This window comes from Juglans microcarpa x Juglans regia, chromosome 1S (genome assembly GCF_004785595.1).
Source record: "Juglans microcarpa x Juglans regia isolate MS1-56 chromosome 1S, Jm3101_v1.0, whole genome shotgun sequence".
Lineage (NCBI taxonomy): Eukaryota > Viridiplantae > Streptophyta > Magnoliopsida > Fagales > Juglandaceae > Juglans > Juglans microcarpa x Juglans regia.
In genome coordinates this window covers 28941172-28964465 of record NC_054595.1, presented here as the reverse complement: position 1 = coordinate 28964465, position 23294 = coordinate 28941172, and the positions used below count along the sequence as shown (strand labels likewise).

At 38.3% G+C, this 23294-nt stretch overlaps 3 protein-coding genes across 3 annotated transcripts; 2 read left to right on the top strand and 1 right to left on the bottom strand.

The window, feature by feature from the left end:
• Positions 1 to 3669: 3669 nt before the first annotated feature.
• Positions 3670 to 6253, top strand: LOC121246376 (L-type lectin-domain containing receptor kinase S.4-like). The gene has a single exon (XM_041144512.1). The coding sequence runs from the start codon at positions 3873 to 3875 to the stop codon at positions 5976 to 5978; it is 2106 nt and encodes a 701-aa protein (XP_041000446.1). The 5' UTR covers positions 3670 to 3872; the 3' UTR covers positions 5979 to 6253.
• Positions 6254 to 12709: 6456 nt separating this feature from the next.
• Positions 12710 to 15311, top strand: LOC121246382 (L-type lectin-domain containing receptor kinase S.4-like). The gene is given in 2 exon segments (XM_041144520.1): positions 12710 to 14882; positions 14884 to 15311. Coding segments are annotated over 2 exon segments (2037 nt in total). The 5' UTR covers positions 12710 to 12930; the 3' UTR covers positions 14969 to 15311.
• Positions 15312 to 17135: 1824 nt separating this feature from the next.
• LOC121246372 lies at positions 17136 to 21669 on the bottom strand. The gene is made up of 5 exons (XM_041144504.1): positions 21048 to 21669; positions 19048 to 20865; positions 17923 to 18124; positions 17635 to 17826; positions 17136 to 17547 (listed from the first exon to the last, which is right to left on the bottom strand). Exons 2-5 carry the CDS (start codon positions 20843 to 20845, stop codon positions 17466 to 17468), a joined length of 2274 nt encoding a protein of 757 aa, XP_041000438.1. The 5' UTR covers positions 20846 to 20865; positions 21048 to 21669; the 3' UTR covers positions 17136 to 17465.
• Positions 21670 to 23294: the final 1625 nt, after the last annotated feature.

Sequence of the window (23294 nt, the reverse complement as noted above, 5' to 3'; positions counted from 1 at the left end):
ATATATATGGGGGACCTGAAATATCTGGAGGGAGGTCAAAGGAGAACATTTTAGACGGGTCCAAGACTCGGGATATTTTTATTATTTTCGGGACTTGTGTTTTAAAATATTAAAAATACTAATTTTTTTATATATAATAACTTATATATATAAGGTTTCCACATGTTAAATACATATTCATTAATAATAAAAAGACTTATAAATAAATTTTTTCTATTTCTAATTTTTTTTTTTTTTTTTCTATCATGAAATCAATCTAACGTCTAGCAGAACACTGGAGATAAGGAAAAAAAAAAAAAACAAACATAAGATTTTAAAGTCCAAGATTTCATTAGGGAACCCAACTGCCATTGTTTGACACTGGCAGTCTGGCTGGCCACCTAGCTAATTTCTAACTAGGTGAGCTGTACACGTCATCGGACCCTTCCCATTCGTTTCATGAAAAAAAAGGAAAAGCGACTTTACAGTTTACCGTGGGATGTCAAAGTACGTCATTGATCTATCATTTACTTTGTTTTTTTTTTTTTTTTTTTTTCTTCCAACTTTGTTTCTTTTATTGACAGGCTCGTGGTCATGCGTGCATGCATGCACGCAACGCCGTACTTACCGGTTCATGTATTTATTTTTTTTAATTTTTATTTAATAATTAAAAAAATGATTATTAATAAAACTATATATCTAAATATATATTATAATTGGAGTAAAACTACACATTCCCATTTGATCTGCACCGCCCGAATTTTTATATTTTTTTTTTTTGTTTTTATTTGTTCCCGCCAAGCCCCCCCCCCGGGGCCGGCGGCCGCCGTTTCTCCCCTCTCCTATGTGAAACGGAAGCCAGTCCATGCGAGCTCCTCCCCCACCGGCCAATTTGCTTTGTTGTGCTTCATTTAAGTGCTCATTGGATTGAATTAAAATTGATTGCTAGAACAGATTAACGATGAGAAAAGTGTTATGTGTTTGCATGTCTGAATTTATGGTTCAACAAATTGTTGACTTTACATTGAGAAGAATCTTTTCTGATGTTGTTGGGGCGATATGTGCATTCAAACTATGCTATTTTCATTTGAAATTTTTATCATTTTTATAAACAGTATTTCTCTTTATAAAAAATGCATGAATTCTTGTGATATTCTTGATCTTTTTTTGTACTAGCTACTTCATATAATTAACTCAGTTATGTTATTGAACATGAGTACTTTGATAATCAATTCAAACGAGTTTGTAGTCCATGGGGGTACAGAAATATGAAAAAGGGTAGGAGGGCGTATGAGAAAAGAGAAAATCTAACTTTACTCATAGGAAAATGGGTGGGTGGTTGGTGAGGAGATTGGGAAAGTAAAGGGGGGGGGATTTTCTTTTGGAAAGTAAGAGGGGAGGGGGGGGGGGGGATTTTAAAAGAAAGACAAAAAATTAACAAGTGATTCGTGCGGTATAGATAAAATAGAGGGAGACTAAGTAGATTTATTCTTATAATTGAGAATGTTAAAAAACTACTTAAATTTAAAAAAAAACAAAACAAAAACAACAAATTTATAACTAGGCGGCCCGCCAGCACAATCCTTCTAAAATTAGGGTCCTTCACGTCCAGTTTTCTTTACGGACAACCAACATTACGAGTTAAGCTACGCTCAGATGTGACAGATTCTGAATAATTATTGTGGCTGCTTAATATAGAATAAATGCAAAATTATATACATCATACTACCAATCTACTTTCATCTCACTAAGTATAATGCGACACATTATCACTATTAAATAATCATTTATTGCATGCTTCTTTATCATCTAATGGTGATAAATGTGCCACATATTATTTAGTATAATCAAAATAGAATGAGAGAGTGGTGTATAACATTACTCATAATAAATTAATGAAAAATTATATACACCATACTATTATCTAAGTAAGATGTGACACATTTATCACTATTAAATGATCATTTATTTCATATTTTTTTATCATCTAATGGTGATAAATGTGTTACATACTACTAAGTATGATCAAAATATGATAAAAGTGTGGTGTATAACATTACTCTAAATTAATTGATAATTTAATGGTGATAAATGTGTCACATCTTATTTAATAGAATAAAAGTGAGATGATAATATGGTGTATAAAATTTTCCTAATATGTTATAATAAAAAATTGATTTTTTTTTAAATCATACAATAATTTTTCAAATAATATATCAAAAGTACCTTTGAGATTTATTTTTTCTCAACAAGTTAAGCATTGTATAGATAAACTAAACGGTTACAAAGATACAAGATTCAGTGAGGTGAGAGTCTTCAACAATCATCACAAACACAGCAAAAATAACACCAAAAATAAAAATAAAAAAAACTGGTTATTAAGCCAAAAATTTAACTCTAACCTAATCTCACAGGGGGATGCCGTTTTAAAGCGGTTTTAATATAGATTGATAAACAGACTGTAAATTGATGACTAAAAGTCGCAGTCAAGAGGGGCGTGCTACATTTTTTTGATCCGGTCTAATTATAAGAGACTATCACGATTACATCGTCTTGATTACTGATTAGAGAAAACAGAAATATAAAAAAATAACAATCTAAATATATTCCGATATACCAATAAAGGACCACCACCTACGGTGGTAGTACGTGCGGGACATGCATAACACTGAGAACAAAACGAGCACACAAATCCGAAAGATTCAAAGCTGCTGGCACCAATGATACCACGCGTGGCAGCATAAATCTCCTTCTGATGTGGCGACGTGAGCCCCATCCGCACTAGCCACACTCGCCACTCGGCTAGACAAACTTCTTTTACCATTTGACAGATTGGCGGCTAAGAATTCCTTTAGAGGGACGCGTTGTGGTTGGATATGACCGGCAAGCAAAAGATCGGTATTTATTAACACTATCATGTATATTTTAATTTATTATTGAAAACTCACTGGACTTTGGGGGAGACAGAGCCAGAGAAAGAGGGCCTGCCATCTTCGAAAGGACACGTTCCTGTGACCTTCAGAGGTCTCGTAATGAAACTACACCTGCATAGTGAACAACACATTGGGGTCCGAGGCCGTACAAATTACAGTCATGATAAAACAAAGCAGCGGTAGGTAGGAACCTTTCAGCAACACGTCTTGTAATTTTTTATCTAAATTTTACAATACTAAATGTTACTTGTAAATCTTAAATACAATAAGATTTTGCATAGTCTTTTAATATCTTTTTAAATTATGAAATTTGAGCATTGAAAATCCTGATCTCTAAAAATCAGTCTTGCTAGCTAGTTAATTTTGTGGAAGAAACAAATCTTTTACCTTTTTTTTTTTTTTTTTTTTTAATGAGGGATCGAGTGGGGGATTATATGTCTTCACGCTATAGGCTCTTGGCAACTCTTTTTTTTTTTTTCTATTCCTTCTTCTTTGTTTTGCCGTACTAGTGCGTTGGTATTTAATCATATCTTGAATAAAAAAAATTTTATATACAGATATTTTTATATAATTTATATACACTTTATTAATGTAATTAATTATATTATTTTTTTAATATAAAAAATTATTTTAATCAACCACATCAATAAAATAAATAAAAAAATATAAAAGTGACTGTAAATACATCTCATCCTCAATTCCCGTCCCATGTGAAATCATCAGGTACAGGTTGCTTCTCCCATTCCAAGCACCACCCAACATCACAGTACATAAACTCCCCCTTTTTTTTTTTTTTTTTTTTTTAATAATTCTCTCCACATATCCGCCAGACAAAGACAAAAGAACAAAAATGGAGAAACTATACTTCAGAAATTTCCACACCCACCATGTCAGTAATCATATAAAACCCTGAGCTTCTTTATCATCTACCTCACAAAGCCCAATTCTCTTTTCTCTCACATGGCAGACAAACTCATTTCTTTCTGTGTTTTTGTTCTGCTTTTATGCCCGGTAAAGTCTGACGTAGGCGATGGTGGACCCTTGTTGACGAAGCTCACCGATGGGTTCGGTGCTGAAAGAAACAACATGAGCGTAAACGGCGTTGCAGAGATTCAGACAAATGGCCTACTTCGGCTGACAAACGGCTCGCTCCAAGTAGTTGGCCACGGGTTTTATTCACACCCAATCCATTTCAAGAACGCCAGCGGGGAAGTCATGTCCTTCTCCACCTCGTTCGCTTTTGCTATAATCACCCAGCATGGGCAACGAGGCGGCGATGGCCTCGCGTTCACGATCTCTCCTACAAAAGAGCTCCTTGGGGGTGCTCCAGGTCCTTATCTTGGCCTATTCAACGCCAGCAATAATGGGAACTTCTCGAACCACGTATTTGCGGTCGAGATGGACACTGTCAAGGACTCGGAGTTCGGTGACATCGATGACAACCATGTTGGCATCGACATCAATAGCGTTTCATCGAACACATCTGTTCGTATCATTCGATTTAAGGGCAGTCCTACGAACAAGGAAGAGCTTAACTTGAAGAGTGGTCAGGTAATTCAGGCTTGGGTCATATATAATTCGCAAACAAGTGAACTAGTTGTAAAGGTTTCGCCGGATTCTGCTCAACCTCGGTCTGTACTTTTGTCCGGTCAAGTGAACCTCTCAGAAATTCTTCAAGAATCCATGTACGTCGGTTTTTCTGCTTCAACTGGTTCATCCGCGAGCTCGCATTATATCCTGGGTTGGAGCTTCGAAATGAATGGAGAGTCTAAAAATCTATACCTTGATAAACTCCCTAAGCTCCCCACGATTCCTGGGACCAAAAAGAATCGCACAGGCCTAATTGTTGGCGTCTCAGTTTCCGGTGCTTTGATTGTGATTTTGGGGACCGCTTTGGCTTTTTACATTGTGAGGAGAATGGGGAAGGCTGACGTGGTTGAAGCCTGGGAGCATGATATTGGTCCTCATAGATTTTCTTACAATGAGCTGAAGAAAGCAACGAGGGGTTTCAGCGAGCTAATTGGATCTGGCGGGTTCGGTCGAGTTTATAAAGGAATTCTGACAAACACAGACACCCAAGTTGCTGTTAAGCGTATTTCACATGATTCAACACAGGGCTTGCAAGAATTCTTGTCGGAGGTTGCTAGTATTGGTCGTCTTCGCCATAGAAACTTGGTTCAATTATTGGGTTGGTGTCGTCGGGAAGGCGACCTGCTACTTGTTTATGATTTTATGCCCAATGGAAGCTTGGATAAGCACCTCTTTGACGAGCCTAACACAGTAATCCTAAGCTGGGAGCGAAGGTTCAAGATCATCAAAGGCGTGGCTTCAGGGCTTCTATATTTACATGAGGAGTGGGAACAGGCCGTGGTTCACAGAGACATCAAGGCAGGAAATGTTCTATTGGATTCTGATTTTAACGGAAGGCTGAGTGATTTCGGGCTCGCTAAGTTATACGAGCACGGCTCCAACCCATGCACTACTAGGGTGGTGGGCACGCTGGGTTATTTGGCACCTGAGCTCGTGCGCACGGGCAAGCCGACAACCAGCTCAGATCTGTATGCCTTTGGTGCTTTGTTGCTAGAAATGGCATGTGGTAGAAGACCCATAGATTCCAAAACATCCCCTGATCAAGAGCCCATATTGCTGGCGGAGTGGGTGTGGAAGAAGTGGAATGAAGGAGCAATACTTGATGTTGTAGATCCAAGGTTGGAGGGGAATTTTGATAGGGTTGAGGCAGTTTTGGTGCTCAAGCTGGGGTTAATATGTTCCAATGATGCTCCCGAGGCACGCCCCACGACGCGGCAGTTGGTGAGGTACCTCGAGGGGGAGTCGGAGCTACCGGAGGAGGAGATGGTGGTGGTGCCATATAGCAAAAAGGGTGCTTATACTGTTTGGGGTCGTGATCAGTTGGAAAACTACGAGCAATCTTTTCCCACTATGTCATGGTATTCTCAAAAGGCCAGCACGCAGACTTCGGTCGATACTGATGGGGATGCTATTGTTGAGGCCAGTTTAACCAGGCAGTTTTCAGTTTTCGGTGGTGGTGATGGTGATGGTAGGTAGCCATGAGAGAGACTTCCGAGCGCGATCCTCTCGAGCTAGCTGCCTCCCCCCACCAACACTTCTTCTTTTCTTTTATAATTTGGTTTTGGATTTAGAATTTTCATCACATGCATTGTACTTATGATAGTACCTTTATCTGTAAGTAGATAAATTAATCGGCATCAATAAACAATAGCGATTTGAAGTTATTAAGTGCAACTTGAGCTAGCTTTTGCAGCTTAAAATCCCAATATTTTGATTGGGTTGAGCTGCAAAGCTGAGGTTTGCTTGCTGCCGTCTCATCAGTCATTGTGATTAGATCCATATATATGTCATTGTTCAATAAACAGGCCTGCTAACTTCCCTGCAGGTTCCCAAAAAGCAAAAAAAATTGGCAATTAATTTAATGCTTGAAGGTGGAAATATTCAAGCTTCACCTACGTACATTAGTTTTTCGAACCTCGAAGGCGAGCTAGGCACAAATGGCCGGAAGTGGAGTAGTGGTAGCTAGATAGATTAGCAATGAGAAATGTTACTATATATGTTTGCAATACCAATTAATAATATTGGTACTGCTGCTCCACCGCACGCGTTCGCTTTCCTTTTAGTCTCCCAAGTAATTCATGAGGAGCTTCTCTTAGGTCGTTGTTGCGCGTATCATGACATACTTCTGTGCACGCAATCGAACTTTGACATTATTCCAATAGCCTTGAATTAATTGTACGATCTAAATGAAAAATCACGTTTATAACTTGAAGAGTGGTGATGTAATTCAAACATTACTCGACTAATGTACCGAACCAATAAACCTTTGTCTTTTATACTCTTAAACAGATTGATTATGTTTAACCCAATTCCATACGAAATTGTTTGGTTTGGCGAAAAGGTTAGATAGCGTACAAGAGAAATTAGTGACTTGATCATGTGTTACGGATAAAAGAAAAAATGTTTTACAATTTAAATATCACATCAAGTCTATCTATTCATTTTCCTTCAAAAAAATCTATCTATTCATTTCATATTATATATATGAGTTAGTTTACATACAATCTCTATTTAGGATCTGCAAATTGATATAGTTATATTTAAAAAAAATTAAAAGTTACAATAATATTTTTTTTAAAATAATTTTTTTCCTTTTACACGCATTCAGCAATAAGACACGCAATCCCCCACTCAGGATTATAAATAAAATTTCTATATATATATTGTTTGACACGAAGTAAAATGACTTGCATATCTTACTTTTTTGAATCCTACAGTCTATATCCCCCGTGTTTGTTGGCATCATTTGTTTTCCTGAATTGAGATTCAAGAAACAATAATCTTGTATCGACATTTGAAGGTTTGAGTGCCAGCTTGAATCATTCTTTTCCTTAAAATGTCATTAATAGACAACGTATACAAATTGAATGATTAAATTTATTTCTTTCCATCTTTTTATTTTTTTGAACAAATAATAAATTAATGTGGTATTTTTTTTTTAATGGAAACACACTCATTTCATTAATAAACCGAAGTTACAACTGTGACTTAATATATGGAAAAATTCAGACTATAAGCCAAACTACGCATCAGGTCTGGGGTTTTCCCACACACAAATTCCTTTGTAGTAGACTTTGTCTTAATTTCTCAACAAACTATCTCCTAACAGAGAAAGCGTTCTGTAAAACAGAACTTGAAGATCCCCTCTGTCCTCCCAGGGAGGAAAAGTATGGGATACTGTTATGGTCACTAAATCCAATAGCCTATTTCTATTTTATTCAATATTAAACAACTACTAACTACAAATAAAACCTGTTAACAACTAAACAACTACTGACTAACAACTAAACTACTGAACCACAAGCACTGGTGTAACCCCGGACGTCATGCCTACCGCAAGCATCGGCATCTCGAGCCCTGACGGCACGAGCACCCAGCTCACGCACACACAAAACAGCCTCCACTGCGCAGGCAGCACCTACGCGCAAGCACTGGCCGTACGATCTCCAACCGTGACATCGCCCACCACTCTCGTATAGCCCTTGCCCCAGATTACATCCAATCCAAAGGTCCAACACATTACTCAGGTCAACCAAAGAACAGAAAAACAAACACCAGCAAAAACACTGAAAATGGAACAATCAGAGAAACAGAAAAGCAAGACGGATGAACAGTGCACGATGCTTCTGAAGTGGCGCGTGCAGGGTAATGGTCACTCAGGGAGGAAAGCCGACGGTTAATCTTGGAAGTCCCGGAGTCATGGAGTCTAGAGAAGCCGAGCGTGGTATCGGCAGAGGTTTCCTCAGATGCGCATGATGGCCACACGCCAACAGATCCAGAAATTTCGCCCCGCGCGTGCTGGCTACGCTCCACTCCGATGGACTCCGGATTTGGTGGTCTTGAAGATCGGCGGTTAGGCATCATCCCGGTGGGGCGCGTGTAGAAAGGCGACGGTTGGAAAGACCCGAACGGCGATCCTCCCTTATTTGGTCTGAAAAACACAAAACTAAAACCAAAAAAATACTACGCCGAAAATAAAAAGGACAGAAGAGAGGGAAGGGGAAGGAAAAAAGAAAGAAGAGGAGGGAGGAGCCGAAGCTCCCACCCCTTTCGCAGTTATGAGTCTGGAAAGGTTTAGAGAGAAGCGAGAGGTTTTTTTCCTAGAGAGAGAGGTATGTCTTGCATCTTTTGGTGACTTGGGTAAGCAATTAATGTGGTATTAGAATATAGATTCTGAGTTCAAATCCATAATGAGTGCGGCTATATATCAGCCGCACTCTCCGCACACCTCACATGATATATATATATATATATATTTTTTTTTTTGAACTCAGCACATGGTGTGCTGCGGCTATAGACTGATGTGCATATTTTCTCTTAAATAATTAACTTACTTCAATTTTCAGAAAAGATAATAATTGAACAGGCTTTGCGTGAGTACTAGTCCTGCAACCCGATGACATTTAACCGGGTCTGAATCTAGTCCGACCCGACCCGCTACTACTTGAGCGCAAATCCGGTCCGACCTAACCCGTTAATGTGCGGGTTGGGTCGGTGGGTTTTTTTTCGTTGTTGTTTGGATTCTTAGCCACTTTCTCAGTAAATAATAACAATAGTTGAGGGTTTATAAAAAATAAAAAAATAAACAACGTTGAGAGTATATTCAAATCTCAGAATCCATGAAGACATACAAAAAGTTGGATTCAAGCTATTAAAAATCGACTAGATCGTTTACAATTCCATTTGAGGACTTTTATCAAACACCGACTGTGCATCTATTTTCTTGTGGCTTCCAGCATTTTGTTCACCTTCTTCTTCACCATTTACATTACAAACAGACTGTGGTACACTAAAAGGGCAGGTTTCTAACAAAAAAATACTGAAGAAAATCTAAAAAATCCAAAATCCAATTCATGATGAACTCCTTTACTGACCCTGCCAATAACTGCAGCAAAAACAAAATCATCATGGAAAGTATTAGCCAAAACCTAAGACCATGTTATGATCTTTCATGTAAATGGAAATGTAAATGTAAATCAAAGTGGATAGAAGATAATCGATCAAATCTAGCCCATTCTTCTCTTCATTAGCCTTCAACCCACATGCCTCATAACAGGCAATATGAAGAAGTTCACTTTCTATGCAGGTTTCGGGTAGTTATGCAACATGAAGAAGCTATTTTAGCATCATTTAAACAAAGTATACTCCACGATTGCCAAAAAACCATAAACCCACAAAATATAGCCATTTCCAAAATCAGGAAATCAACTTTCTGAAAGTAGGAAAAAAAAAGGCATATTCTTTCCTCCAAAGAATAAAAAGAATGAGAAGAAACAAAGGGAAGAAATGGATGACGAGAAATCGAACCAAAACATAGTGGTTTTAGAAGAAAAGACAGCTGGAATCGTGGAAAGTGAAACAGAGAGCGAAAGGAAGAGGTAAGAAGCATTTCAGTGCTTTTAAGAAACTAACCCTGGCCAGGAAACTAGCAACAGAAGGGAGAACGCTACGAAGAACATGATGGAGGCTAGGGTTTCGCAGTGGGAGAAAAGACTCTGTCAGTTTCAACAGATTCGATGGACTCGACTTCATAAACCCGTTTTTAAGTTTTGACCCGATGAACCCAATTTTTGTCGGGTGGGCTCAGTCGGGTCGTGTGGGTTGAGCGGCCCATCAGGCTTCTTGCACAGGCCTAGTGAGTACATAGTCAGAAAGCCCCCCAAAAAAAAAGGGAACAAGGAATTTGGTCATTGATTCACTCAAAGCCCAAGAAAAGTGATATCATAAAACGGTCAAGGAGGCAAAAGAACAGAGCAAATTACAATTGAACAAAAACAAGCACATACTATAATGTCTGCAGATGGGCCGAGGCTTAAATACTTGGTCTACGGCTTTTGTTATTGAGATCGGTTCCAACCGTTTCGGACCTTCATTTTTCACTTTTTAAATTTGGGGACATATTGGTCACGAATAATTATATTTTAAAAAAAATTTACATTGTATATTATTTATGTGACATAATTTAGATTGAAAAATGAATTTTAAAATTTGAATAGTACAAATTAAATTATATTATATAGATGATGTGTGGTATACAAACCTTCAAATAACACTATTCATTCGATATTATGACATGTTTCCCCTAATAAACGACCCAACAAAGCAGTTTAAGGGGTGGCAGCTGTATATTTTTTTTAAATATTATTCTGAAGATGATTTTTTGAATTTTTGGAAATTTTCAAGGGCTATTTAGTACGGAAAATAAATGACATTTAGGGAGAAACCAACTGCCAACTACTAACTAATGAAACAATTTAAAAGCCACGGCGTTTGACTTGCAAAGCCAGAAAGTCACGGCATTTGGCTTTTACCATTGAAAGTCTAAACTGAATAATAATCATTTGCTGTTCTACTCTCTAGCATGGACGTGTAAACTGCCCCCTCTTATTTTCTCTCCTTTTACTTTCCTCCTCCTCATCCTTTCCTTCTATCATTTTTTTTTTAATATTTTCTGTCATCATGCCTAATTATTTTATTTCTTTTACAAAAATTACTCGTTCTCACCGATACATTCACAAAACAAGTCCTAAGTAGGTTTAAATTGTTTAGATATAATATGATAATTTAAGCGCTCGTTTAGATGATCAGATAAGATGAAATGAAATGATTTTATATGTATTAAATAAAATATTATTTTTTAATATTATTATTATTTTAAAATTTAAAAAAGTTAAATTGTTGATTATATTTTGTGTGAAAATTTGTAATGACGAGATGATGAGATGAGATGATTTCTGAATCCAAATGAGAACAGCCTCGTTTGTATTCGAAATCTACCTCAACTCAACTAAACTCATCATTACAACTTTATCAAATTCTCACACAAAATATAATAAATAATTTAATTTTTTTCAAATCCCAAAACAATTTTATCAAATTTTCACACAAAATAATAATAAATAATTTAACTTTTATTCTATTATTCACAAACCATCTCAACTCATCTCTAAATTCAAATCACTATAAATTACCCACCCACTGACTGAGTCCGTATACTTTGGTAACGTTGCTACGCTTTAATTGCTTCTCCAATAGAATAACGAAATGTCTTTCTTTTTATCAAAGGAAGAAACAAAAGGCTGAAGTAGCAGTTGTTGACTTTATGCTGGACATCTTCCCCGATGAAGACCCTTCGCCACGAAAGCTGAAACCATAGATATATCTTCTGAGTTATATTATCAGAATTTGGTCGTGAATTTTGAACCAAACTTTTGAGAAAACAGAAGGTGCTATTCCACCGATTTCAGTAATATTTTGATGGCTTTGGGTCATATGGCACTCGGTTTTGGGTCAACAAGGCCAATCTGTATCCGTCTCCTTATCAAGTGGGCTCTGCACTTTCCACCGTTCATCTTGATGAAAATGTTGAAGATTCCAAAAGATGCTCATGGATAAGATATTCTTTCCAAGTTCTTCAACTCGAAATAATCTTGATCTGATTAGAGAAAATCATGATTTATGGGAATACGGCTGTAATTATGAGATGTGTAAGAAACATCTGAGAATTTTCTATATGTTTTTAATCAAATATATTTTGAAATTCTTAAAGATATTAATACAATTTATGGAGAAAAAGTTGCTGACATTCTCCTTTGATCTACGGAATTTTGGCAACAAGAAAAGGAAATTCGTGCTGCTATCGCATACAAGAAGACAATAAATAGCATGCACAAAGTACCACATAGGCCAGGCTGTTAATATATATAGGGGGAGGTGGATATAATGTTTTCCTCTTTTTTTTTTTTTTTTTTTTCTCTGGTAAGTAAATATTAATTGAGATATATCATTTTTTATTTTTTATTTTATCATCTCAATTATATCTGTTGATGTATTTAAATAATTTTTTTCACTTAATTGATCGACTTATAAATTTATTTAATTATTATTATATCAGCTCATGAAATTGCAGAACGTAATTCTTTTAAAATGATTTTTCATTAAGAAGTTGACTTATAATGTTATTTAGATGGTTTTCATTTTCTCTATAGATTTTTTTTTTATTTTTTTACAAAAAGAAATCACTTTATCCTTGTACTGTCTCTGTATCTTTAATTATCAGAATAATATTGCGTATAATCGTGAAGAATTCAAATATCGTTAAAAAAAAATGAAATTTACTATTTAAATTTTTTTTATATAAATTTTATATTTATTTATTTTTAAATAACTACACAACACTTCCACACATGCATCTATCATTTTTCATCTTTTATTTGATACAATGTAATTGCAATCTTGAAACCAGTTTCCTTCTCACCCCCTGGATACAGGAATCTCTTATCTTTCCCTTGCTTGTTTCCCAACCGACCGAAAGAAAATGCGAGCGAAGGAAGCAGTTTTTCAAATATTTTCGTTCGAACTCACCCACCACAAACCATAACACACTTGCACATCCTCAGGTTCACACAGCTCAATTCTGATCGCAGATATGGCTGAAAGGCTCGTGCTTTTCTGGCTTTTCTCTGTTCTCTCAATTCCGGCAAGGTCTGTGTTTGACGAACTCTTCTTTAATGGGTTCAAAGGTGCAGCCAGCAACATGAGCTTGAATGGAGCTTCAGGGATCCAAGACAATGGCATACTTCGGCTAACAAACGAAACGCAGCGAGTACTGGGCCACGCGTTTTACCCACTTCCAATCCAATTCAAGAACTCCACGGATGGCAAAGCTCTGTCCTTCTCCACCGCCTTTGCTTTCGCCATAGTCCCCGAGTATGCTACTCTTGGCGGTCATGGCCTTGCCTTCGCAATATCCCCCACGAAAGAGCTTCTGGGGGCTCTTCCAAGACAGTATCTTGGCCTACTCAACGCCAGCGATGTTGGGAACTTCTCTAACCATATATTTGCGGTGGAGTTCGACACCGTCCAGGACTTGGAGTTTGGGGACATCAATGACAATCATGTTGGCATCGACATCGACAGCCTAGTATCAAACAAATCAGTTCCGACCGCTTATTTCGATGGTAATAATTCCCTGCAAGAACTTAATTTGAAGAGTGGTCAGGTTATTCAGGCATGGATAGAATATAATTCCCAAAATAACCGATTAGATGTAAAGCTTTCACCTTCATCTGTGAAACCGAGATCGACACTTCTGTCCTTTGAAGTGGACCTCTCTCCAGTTCTTCAAGAATTCATGTACGTTGGATTTTCTTCTTCAACTGGTTTGCTCGCTAGCTCGCACTTTATCATGGGCTGGAGCTTGAAGATGAATGGAGAAGCGAAAACCCTCAATTTAGATGATCTTCCTTCGCTCCCAAGGCCTAAAGAGAATCACAAGAGCCTAATCATTGGTGTTTCAGTTTCTTTACTGTTGATCTTCGTGATTGTTTTGTCCTTTCACCACATTAGGAAAATCAAGAACGCTGATGTGGTTGAAGCCTGGGAGCTTGATGTTGGTCCACATAGATTTTCTTACAAGGAGCTCAAGAAAGCTACAAGAAGTTTCAGAGACAAAGAGCTACTTGGGTTTGGTGGTTTTGGTCGAGTTTACAAAGGAACTCTGCCATCTTCGAACACCCAAGTCGCTGTTAAGCGAATTTCGCATGAATCAAAGCAGGGTTTGCGAGAATTCGTGTCGGAGATTGCCAGTATTGGTCGTCTTCGTCATAGAAACTTGGTCCAGTTGTTAGGATGGTGTCGGCGGCGAGGCGATCTGTTACTCGTTTATGATTTCATGCCTAATGGAAGCTTGGACAAGTACCTCTTTGATGAGCCCAAAACAATTCTGAGCTGGGACCAGAGGTTCAAGATCATCAAAGACGTGGCTTCAGGGCTTTTATATTTACATGAAGAGTGGGAGCAAACTGTCATTCACAGAGACATCAAGGCAGGTAATGTTTTATTGGATTCTGAGCTAAATGGACGACTTGGAGACTTTGGTCTTGCTAAGTTATACGAGCACGGCTCCAATCCAAGCACCACCAAGGTGGTGGGCACGCTGGGTTATCTAGCCCCGGAGCTCACACGCACCGGCAAGCCAACAACCAGCTCGGACGTGTTTGCATTTGGTGCTTTGTTGCTTGAAGTGGTATGTGGTAGAAGACCCATCGAGCCTAAAGCGTTGCCTGAGGAGCTGATATTGGTGGATTGGGTATGGGACAACTGGAGAGTAGGAGCAATTCTTGAGGTTGTAGACCCAAGGTTTGGGGGAGAGTTCGATGAGCTTGAGACTGTTGCGGTTCTTAAACTAGGCTTAATGTGTTCCAACAATTCGCCAAAAGCACGCCCCACCATGAGGCAGGTGGCGAGGTACTTGGAAGGGGAGGTGGCCCTGCCCGAGTCTGTGGAAACACTAGATGCATATGATGAAAAAAAAGGTGGTGGTGAGCTTGAGGATTATGTGCATTCTTATCCAACATCGTCGATCTTTGAGAAAGTGAGCGGTCAACGATGATATGGATGCTGATATTGAAGCTGGTAGTTCGGCCTCACCTCTTTCACTTCCCAGCAGAGGTAAGGTCAGGTAACCATGAGAAGGGTACCAAGATTTTTTTGTTGGACTTCCAATAATACTGTATGGTTTAGATGGCAACCTTCCAGCAACCAAAGTAGACGTTCTCCTGTACAAAGTCTTGGAATGACAACTAGATAAATGGTGTTTTCTTTGAAAGGAAACAGGAGATCGCAAGGAAGAACTATCCTAATCTTCAGTTTACAAACGTCGTTCTTCTCTATCTAAATTATACAACTGTCACCATAATTGTAGTCACCCAAGATTCTTTTAGCATGGGCCAGAGAATGTAAGGCATTATGCCCAGTTGATTACTGGACATCAATCCTTACGTGACAAGCATCTTGGCGGTTCCTTCACCGCAGCCTTTTTAATATGCAAAGTACAACATGTCAGAAAGCTCCCCAGCACACAAATCCAAAGAGGCTACTTATTATTACAACTTTCATCCTCTTATAACGTGGCATTAGGTGATTAAAAATTATTTATTATATTTCACTTGTAAATTTATTATCTAATGTCAAATCATATGATGATGGGAGTTGAGATGATGAATAGATTTTTTCAAATCGAAATGTCCCTACAAACACGATTATTGCATCCTTGTAAATGAAACGGTCACTGTTGCATCCATACAATCGATGTAGACCTTTGCCTCTGTTGTTCTTTTACTGGGATTTCTAATAAAGTAATAGATATATCTATATGCCACGTCAGAATCCAGTCCCGGAAGAAAACCATGATTCGAGTCGCTTTAGAAGACGACCAAACGAAAATTGATAATCAAATTGCAAAGTCCAACCCGTAACTAAACAACACAAATAATTCCACTTTACAGTCCAATAATGCCAATCAGTATATTATTCAATCGCGCACCAAATGCACGCAAATAAAGCAGCGCACTAGGAAAGAAAAAAGGAGCAGAGGGGGTCGATTCCAAAATATAACACTAGAAGCACAGAAAAATGGTCCAACTCCACATATTCAAACGTACATATGAGATTAGACAATACCATACGCACTGTCTTAATCAATTCTTGGCTTAATCATAGAGAATAAATGCGATAAAAATGTACGGATATTTTTAACATGTGAACTTCAAATTTTACGTGTTTTCATAGCGTGAAGTTTAGCATGCAAAAGCAAATATCCAGAGGCCACCGTCCCAGAGGAGTTACAATCTGACCAAACTAAGAACCATACTGTCTTTCGAATCTTGAACTTCATTGTTTCTTCAGTCTATTCTAATTTCTATGAGTGATGGAATTCCAAAGATTTCTCTATTGGATACCAATGGCACATCTATGAACTTTGTGGCAGTATCTTATTAGCAGCTTTCTAAAATTTGTCAATTTATATTCTAAAAAAAAAACCTTCATGTTAGAAGCCAAAAATTTAAGTATAACTATGTTACCTTGATCTTCAAAGCTCAGCTCTAAAATCTCCATAGCTTCATCTTCCCTGATTCTTAATGTTAACCATGTACGTGCGATTCTCTGCTTCAGCTGTCCTATATCTCAGCTATCTTTCTGTTGTAATTATGCATTGATAAAGCTTCGAACGGATCTAAAAGAACCTCACAGCCTAAGAGCAATTCAATATTGAAAAGAAAAATGAAAAAAAAAAAGTCATAATGTTTCCTTTCTGTGCTAATGTTTCCACCTCAAAACCTAACGAAAGCAACAGGGCCTTTCGAGAAAAAAAAAATCCTTGGAAATTTTATTGAGCTAATGGAGATGACAACCAAATCTTAACGTCAAGCCGTTGTTAAAACCCAACAAATATTACACTCAACTTGCAAGACAAGAATCAGCTCACAGGTGGAGCACTTGTCTTAGTGCACCAAACACTGGATATTTATCAAAACCATGTGCAGAATATTAAAACAGAAAATCAATTTAAGCTATATGTACAGTCAATATAACCAGCTACGAACAGTTTGCTCATGTATAATGGAGAATAAAGATGATGCCATCCAGGAGATGTGATCACTGCAATGAAAGGGCAACCTGAAAAGAACAGGGGCCAAGATTGTAAGAAAAATATGATGGCCTTCCATAGTTATGGTCCTAGATAGAGAGAGAGATGACCAGTAAGATTGCTTCATGCCCGACTTCATGAAGTTAGTATAGAAGTAATAAAATATGAATTTTTCAGATATCACCGGCAATGCTCCACGCAAAAGAAAGAAGAAAAATCACATTACTTCACAAGGTATCTATATCTTCAGTACATATACAGCTTCGCACTGTGTTTAAAAAGCTTTAACAATTTTGAAATTCAACTCCGGAAGAGATGAGATATACAAAAGCATCTTAAACTATACAACTACATGCTTCTAGTTATCAGCAACATTCCTCTATCTCTAACATGATTACTACCTACTTGTGCTTGGAGGCATAATAAACATGCACATTTACTTGCTTAATCTTCTGTGCTCGATCATCCTGCAGGAGGTAACAAGTTATCAACAAGGACTCTCTGGATAAAAATGGAGTTTGTTGTATCCTATTCTAATGGTGCACCATAATGTCATCATTATTTTCCTCGCCTTCTTTGTCTCTATTAAAAATCTCATGGTCATCAAACCCTGCAAATTGATTAAAAAAAAAACATGACACATCGATTTAAAAACTCTCTGATGATGTTTTCACACTCAAGGATCTAAAATTACCTCCATAACCCAAGTCTTCAGCTTCATCATTTGAAGACCCTAAAAGCGTTGTGCTAATGGAAGGTGGATCGACTGACGTCCAATCCATGCTCCCATAGTCATCCACACTGATGTCCTTTCCCGTGGTCCAGTCTTCAACAACATCAATGCAGTCGAATGATATGGGGTCAATATAATCCTGTTCTTTGCTCATGCCAACCCTGTAGAAAGTAGAAGCCAAAAAAATAAGACTTCACCCTTCCAAAAATTGTGCACCAACATTTACACATATAGAAGGTCCGCCAGGTTTGACTCACATTTGTCCAAGTCGCAAGTTGTGACGAACAAAGACAAGGTCGCTAAGGCGTTGACGCTCTAGGTAGTTCCTTGTGTCATATATTTGTTCGACAGGAATACCATTCTGCTTACCACTAATTGAACTGCAAGTTTGACTGAGAATACGAATGGCGAGACGCGCCAAGTTCGGGCAACCACCTCCATAAGTTGACCACCACTCAGCTGATCAAATTACATAGGTGAGAAAAAGACTAGATGGTTATAAACTCAATAAGACAAAAATCTAAACAGAAGACTAATGACAATGAAATTTTGCTTCTGAAATACATGAAAGATGAGAAGGGGACGTATTTGACCCATGCGTGATTGATGGAAGTTTCCACCTCCATGAATGCCAATAGTGCAATCCTTATTAGGGTGGTTTGCAAGTTTGACACAACCCACAAATTTAATACAAAATTAGCGAACTAGTTTGAGGAGGTCTAACCTATATAATCAAATGAGTCCAACTACAGTTAACTCACATACGACCCTAACTTGACACGAGACAATTAGAGTTGACAAGTTCTGTATCGACATGATCCCAACATGAAATTAGCAGATTATGGTCTAGGGCTTTGACTCATATACAATTAGGGGTTGTTTGGATTGAGAGATCCTCTCAACTCATCTCATCTAATCATTACAACTTTCTCAAACTTCCACACAAAATATAATAAACAATGCAACTTTTTCAAATCCCAATATAAAAATAATATTAAAAAATAATATTCTAATAATAGTTTATTCAACTTTCATCTCATCTCATTTCATCTCAACTCACTATCCAAACCTCCCCTTAGAATTTCAAACCCGACTTTACACAATCTGAGTAACACGAATTACCAGCCCTACTTTGGAGTGATTTCATGATATACAAGGAGACCTTGCCTACAAATGCTCCTAGACGGTCATTCATGCCATATGTATGAGCATCTTTTTTATTCCTACTCAGCAGGCTTGCTCTATGCATGCCCGAGCATGATTATGAACTTCTTTACACTGCTAAGATTTTTATAGATTACAAGTATATTAGCAGAGACAAAGTCATAACATTGCATCTGATGGGGGGACAAAAAATTCAATCTAATAGAATGGACCCTCACCCGGAAGTAGAGAGTCTCTAGCTCTAATTGCCATCTTCCTCCCAAAATCTCCAATAGCATTCTTGTATGAGTTTATCTCCTTGATTATTTTATCTTGAACTTTCGTATCCGGAACCAATCTTTCTATGCAATCAAACATCCCTGACAGAATCTCATTGTGCATGTCCCCTTCAACACTATAAAAGAACTCTGGGTTAAGGTAGAAGCCTGCAGCATGAAGAGGAAGCTGCCGATGTTGTTCCCACCTGTGATCTATAATATTCCAGTAGACCATATAATCCTCTCTTTTAAGAAGTTCTTTCTTAATTGTTTCTTTTGCACGGTACATTCCTGCATAAACATATCCCATGGCAGGTCTCTTCTCACTATTAACTATTCTCAGAAGTCGCAAGAGAGGATATGTTAAACGGACTATCAGAATGCACGAGGACCAAAATGACTGACTAGTTAGAAAATCTAACATTGCTAAGCCCTCAGTTTTCTTTGAATGTGGGCAGTCCATCCACTCCTGTGAAGTTACCATTGCCTGTAGATTGTGTTTAAGATCAACCATTCGTTTCAATGCGGCAAAGTTTGTAGCAGAGTGAGTGACTCCCCGTTCTATGATATCGTTGCCAAAAGTATACCTTCTCACCATATTCAGAATCAAGCTATGATTGTATACAAATTTCGAAATAGATCTAGCCTGTTCAATTACCGCATTTATCCACTCGAGATTTCTGAAATCCTCAAGTATCAAATCTATGCAACAAGTTGCACAGGGCGTCCAAAACAGAGTAGGGAAAGTATCAGTCAGCCTCCTGCCGGCACATGTGTATTGCTCTTCCCCGTTATTTATAACTTGCAGCACATTTTTTACTCCAACTTCTTCCACCACCTGCCTAAACAATTCATACAAAGCATCCGATGACTTTGAGATGTCAGATACATCCTCGGATCTCAAAAACACTGTTCCTTCAGGACAATAAACAAAGAAACTTAGCAAATTTCTACCTGATTCCGTGCAACAATGGTCGACCAAAACAGAACAACCTGTCCTCGCCCATGTTGCCTTGTACTTCTCAGTCTCATTCTTCATTTCTTCAACTGAATTTTTCAAAATCCAACCCCGAAGATCATGATATGAGGGTGGCAAAACCACAGATCCACCCGAAGCAATTGCATCAATCATAGGTTGGAAATAAACCGAGTTCACAGCATTCAGAGGTGCTCCTATATCAAACAAAAACCGCCCTATTGCCAGATGAACATTAGTATTCACCCTTTTTGAACCTAATGCAACACTGCCAGTAAGAGCTCCAACATCAGCAATTGCCGCATTTGTCAAAGAATTCTTACCTCTCTCCCTCTTCCTTCTCTCCCCACTCCTATTACTTGTTCCTTCCAGATTCACTAACAAACTGGACTTCGGTTCAGGTGTCTCCAAAACTCCAGTCAACTGAAGTCCGGTACTTTCTTCACAGTGATTAGCAACAGCATCCATTTCACTAGAAACTGGATTAACATTCAAAATGGTCTCCTCAATTTTCTGCTTCCTCCTCTTCTTCACCACAACCCCATCTAAACTCTCTTGCATTAAGACCCGAACATCAGGTGGAACTCTTACACAAGTAGAGGCATTACCCTTATGACCAGCAAGATGTTCCTTGATCCTATGAATCCCGCCACCCTTAAACAGTTTGCCACAATATATACATTTGAGCTGCACCCTTTCCCCATTCTTAAACATTTGACAATGCTTCCATGCCGGGTCGTGTTTTTGGGATGTTATAGGCATTGGTTCCAGACTCGAAGCCATTTAAGCAACCTTATTAACAACTGTGGAAATAGATAGAAGTTGATACTAAGAGAACGAAACAAACTAAAACATGCAGAACAAACAAACGAACGAGCAAAAATGTAAAATAAAATTAACAGCTATATAATATTTTGGACTTAAATTAAAAATCCAAAAAACACACGCAATTCAAAAACGACAAGAACAGAGCGAGAGAGCTTACTATTTTGGGTTCTTCTAAAGCCGTCGAGAGCAGGTGAGAGAACCGAGTTAGGAGAGTCGGGGGTTTATAAACCGTGAATGTATAACCGGATGAACCGGTTAGGGCAGCTGTCAGCCGGTTGAGTTTACTTTTTAATTTGCTCGGTTTAATCGGGTGACCGGTTAAAACGGGGTCAAAGCTTTATGGACCGGTCTTGAGGTGGGCAAAACCGAGACTTCCGGTTACCTAACCTAACTGGAGAGCCGGCGAGGCCGATCATATCCAGACCGGCCGCCAACCGGAGATTCGTTTCAGCTGGGGTATGGTTTTTCCCTCCCGAAAAGTAACAAATCCAATTTATTGTTATTTATTGAAATTGCTTCGATTTTATTCGGGGAGTACGCCGGTACGGGTTCTTTTGGCCGGTTCTCGGAATAATGGGGACAAGGAAAGATTTTCCCAAGGAACAAACAGAAGGGTAGGGTTTGATTATGAAATTGAACTATTAGAGCTAATAAGAGTTACGTCTATGTTTGAACCGGATTAAGTTTTAACTGAGATCAAAGAATTCTGATTCTTTGTGGTGACGGGTTTCATGCTTTTGGAGCTAACCCAAATAACAATCTGACGAACGAACTGCACGCATTGTAGGAACTGTCTTGGAAATGTGCTAGTCTCCATAAAAGTAGATCCACGGAAGAAGGTAACGATATGGTTATGATTTTCATCGTAAATGGATGCATTTGATATCAAACGCAATGAACTCTCTCTCTCTCTCTCTTTTGTGCTAGAGAGAGAGAATGAACTTTCTCGCACGCTTTAACCCAAAATGCAACTCGGCCAGAAAATGAAAAATAAATATGTAACTGGGCTGGTATGGGAACAATAATATTGGTACAACTGTACAATGACTTATTTTCTAACAGTTTTGAATGTTTCAAAATTGAATGGAGCTGAAGTTGGAAAAAGAAAAACTTTGTTAACCCAAATATGAAAACTAAGATAATGATGAGAAGTTTTCAAGATAAATGTCACAACCAAATAAATTGTTATTGGAACCAACTTATTAACAAAGGTGAATTCTAGTCATGCGAGGAGCAGAGCAAATAAGTGGCAAGTCGCTAACGAACCCATTATGAACAATCAGTTCCACATCCAAGAACTCTGAAGAAAAAAAAATGGCGACTTCCTCACTTCTCTTCTTCCTCTGCACTCTCTCCTACCTCTCCTTCGCAGCTACATCCCCACCCTCTCACGCACAATATGGAAACTGTAGAAGCCTCATGAACCCAAAACTAATACATTTTTTTCACCAAAACTAATACAATATTCCTGTTTCAAATCTTCCTCGTTGTACTTCGTCTAGTGTAAAATATAGCAGTTGAGAACTTACATTATCGTCTGTTTGATGTTTGTTTGCAGATGGGGGTTCAACTCCTAATAGTGAACAATTGTAAGTAGAGCATATGGCCTGAAGTTCTTGGCACTGCAGGCCAAGCAACCCCCAAAGACGGTGGCTTCCATCCTATAGTGCTGAGCACATAGCCCTTGGCGGTGGGCTGCAAGAGCGCTTGTTTGGCCGCAAAGTCAGATAGGTACTGCTGTACCGGGGACTTCGAGAATCCAAAGAACTGCAAGCCAACGGTGTTTACTCGTATTTTCAAGGCCATTTGCCCCAATACCTGTAGTTATGCATACGATATCTCTACGGCGCTTAAGACATGCAAGGGTCCTCGAGTCCTCGGTATGCTATAACATTTTGCCCTCCTAACTGATGGATGATTTAAGCAGGTAAATTCATACTATATAGTCTATGTTTACCGGCATTGTTATCAATGAGGTCCACGGAATTTATGATTCAAGTTTTGCTATGTCGTAGGGATTAGAGTTTGATATTTATGGAAGTTGGTGTTCCTAAACTTAAAAACAGATACACAAGTTCTCTCTTCAGCTCAACCCACTTCAAATTCCCTCCGCATTTTGCATCCTAAAAGCCTACTTGGTTTAGGGTAACCATAAACACCTATCTTTACTAATTTTTTATGCAGATCATTGAAACGTAAACTAAAGGCAAGTCTAGAAGATCAATAACCTGGTTTAGGTACCGCCTCGCAAGTATTTACAGAATAAAAGAATAAAATTGGGCAAGAAATCACTCACCACATTCGATCCAAACCACCTACCAATTGATGACAATATAGGAGCAAAGTTTAGCCGAAAAATAACTAGCATCATATCAAACGGCACAACACATATGCCACAGCCACG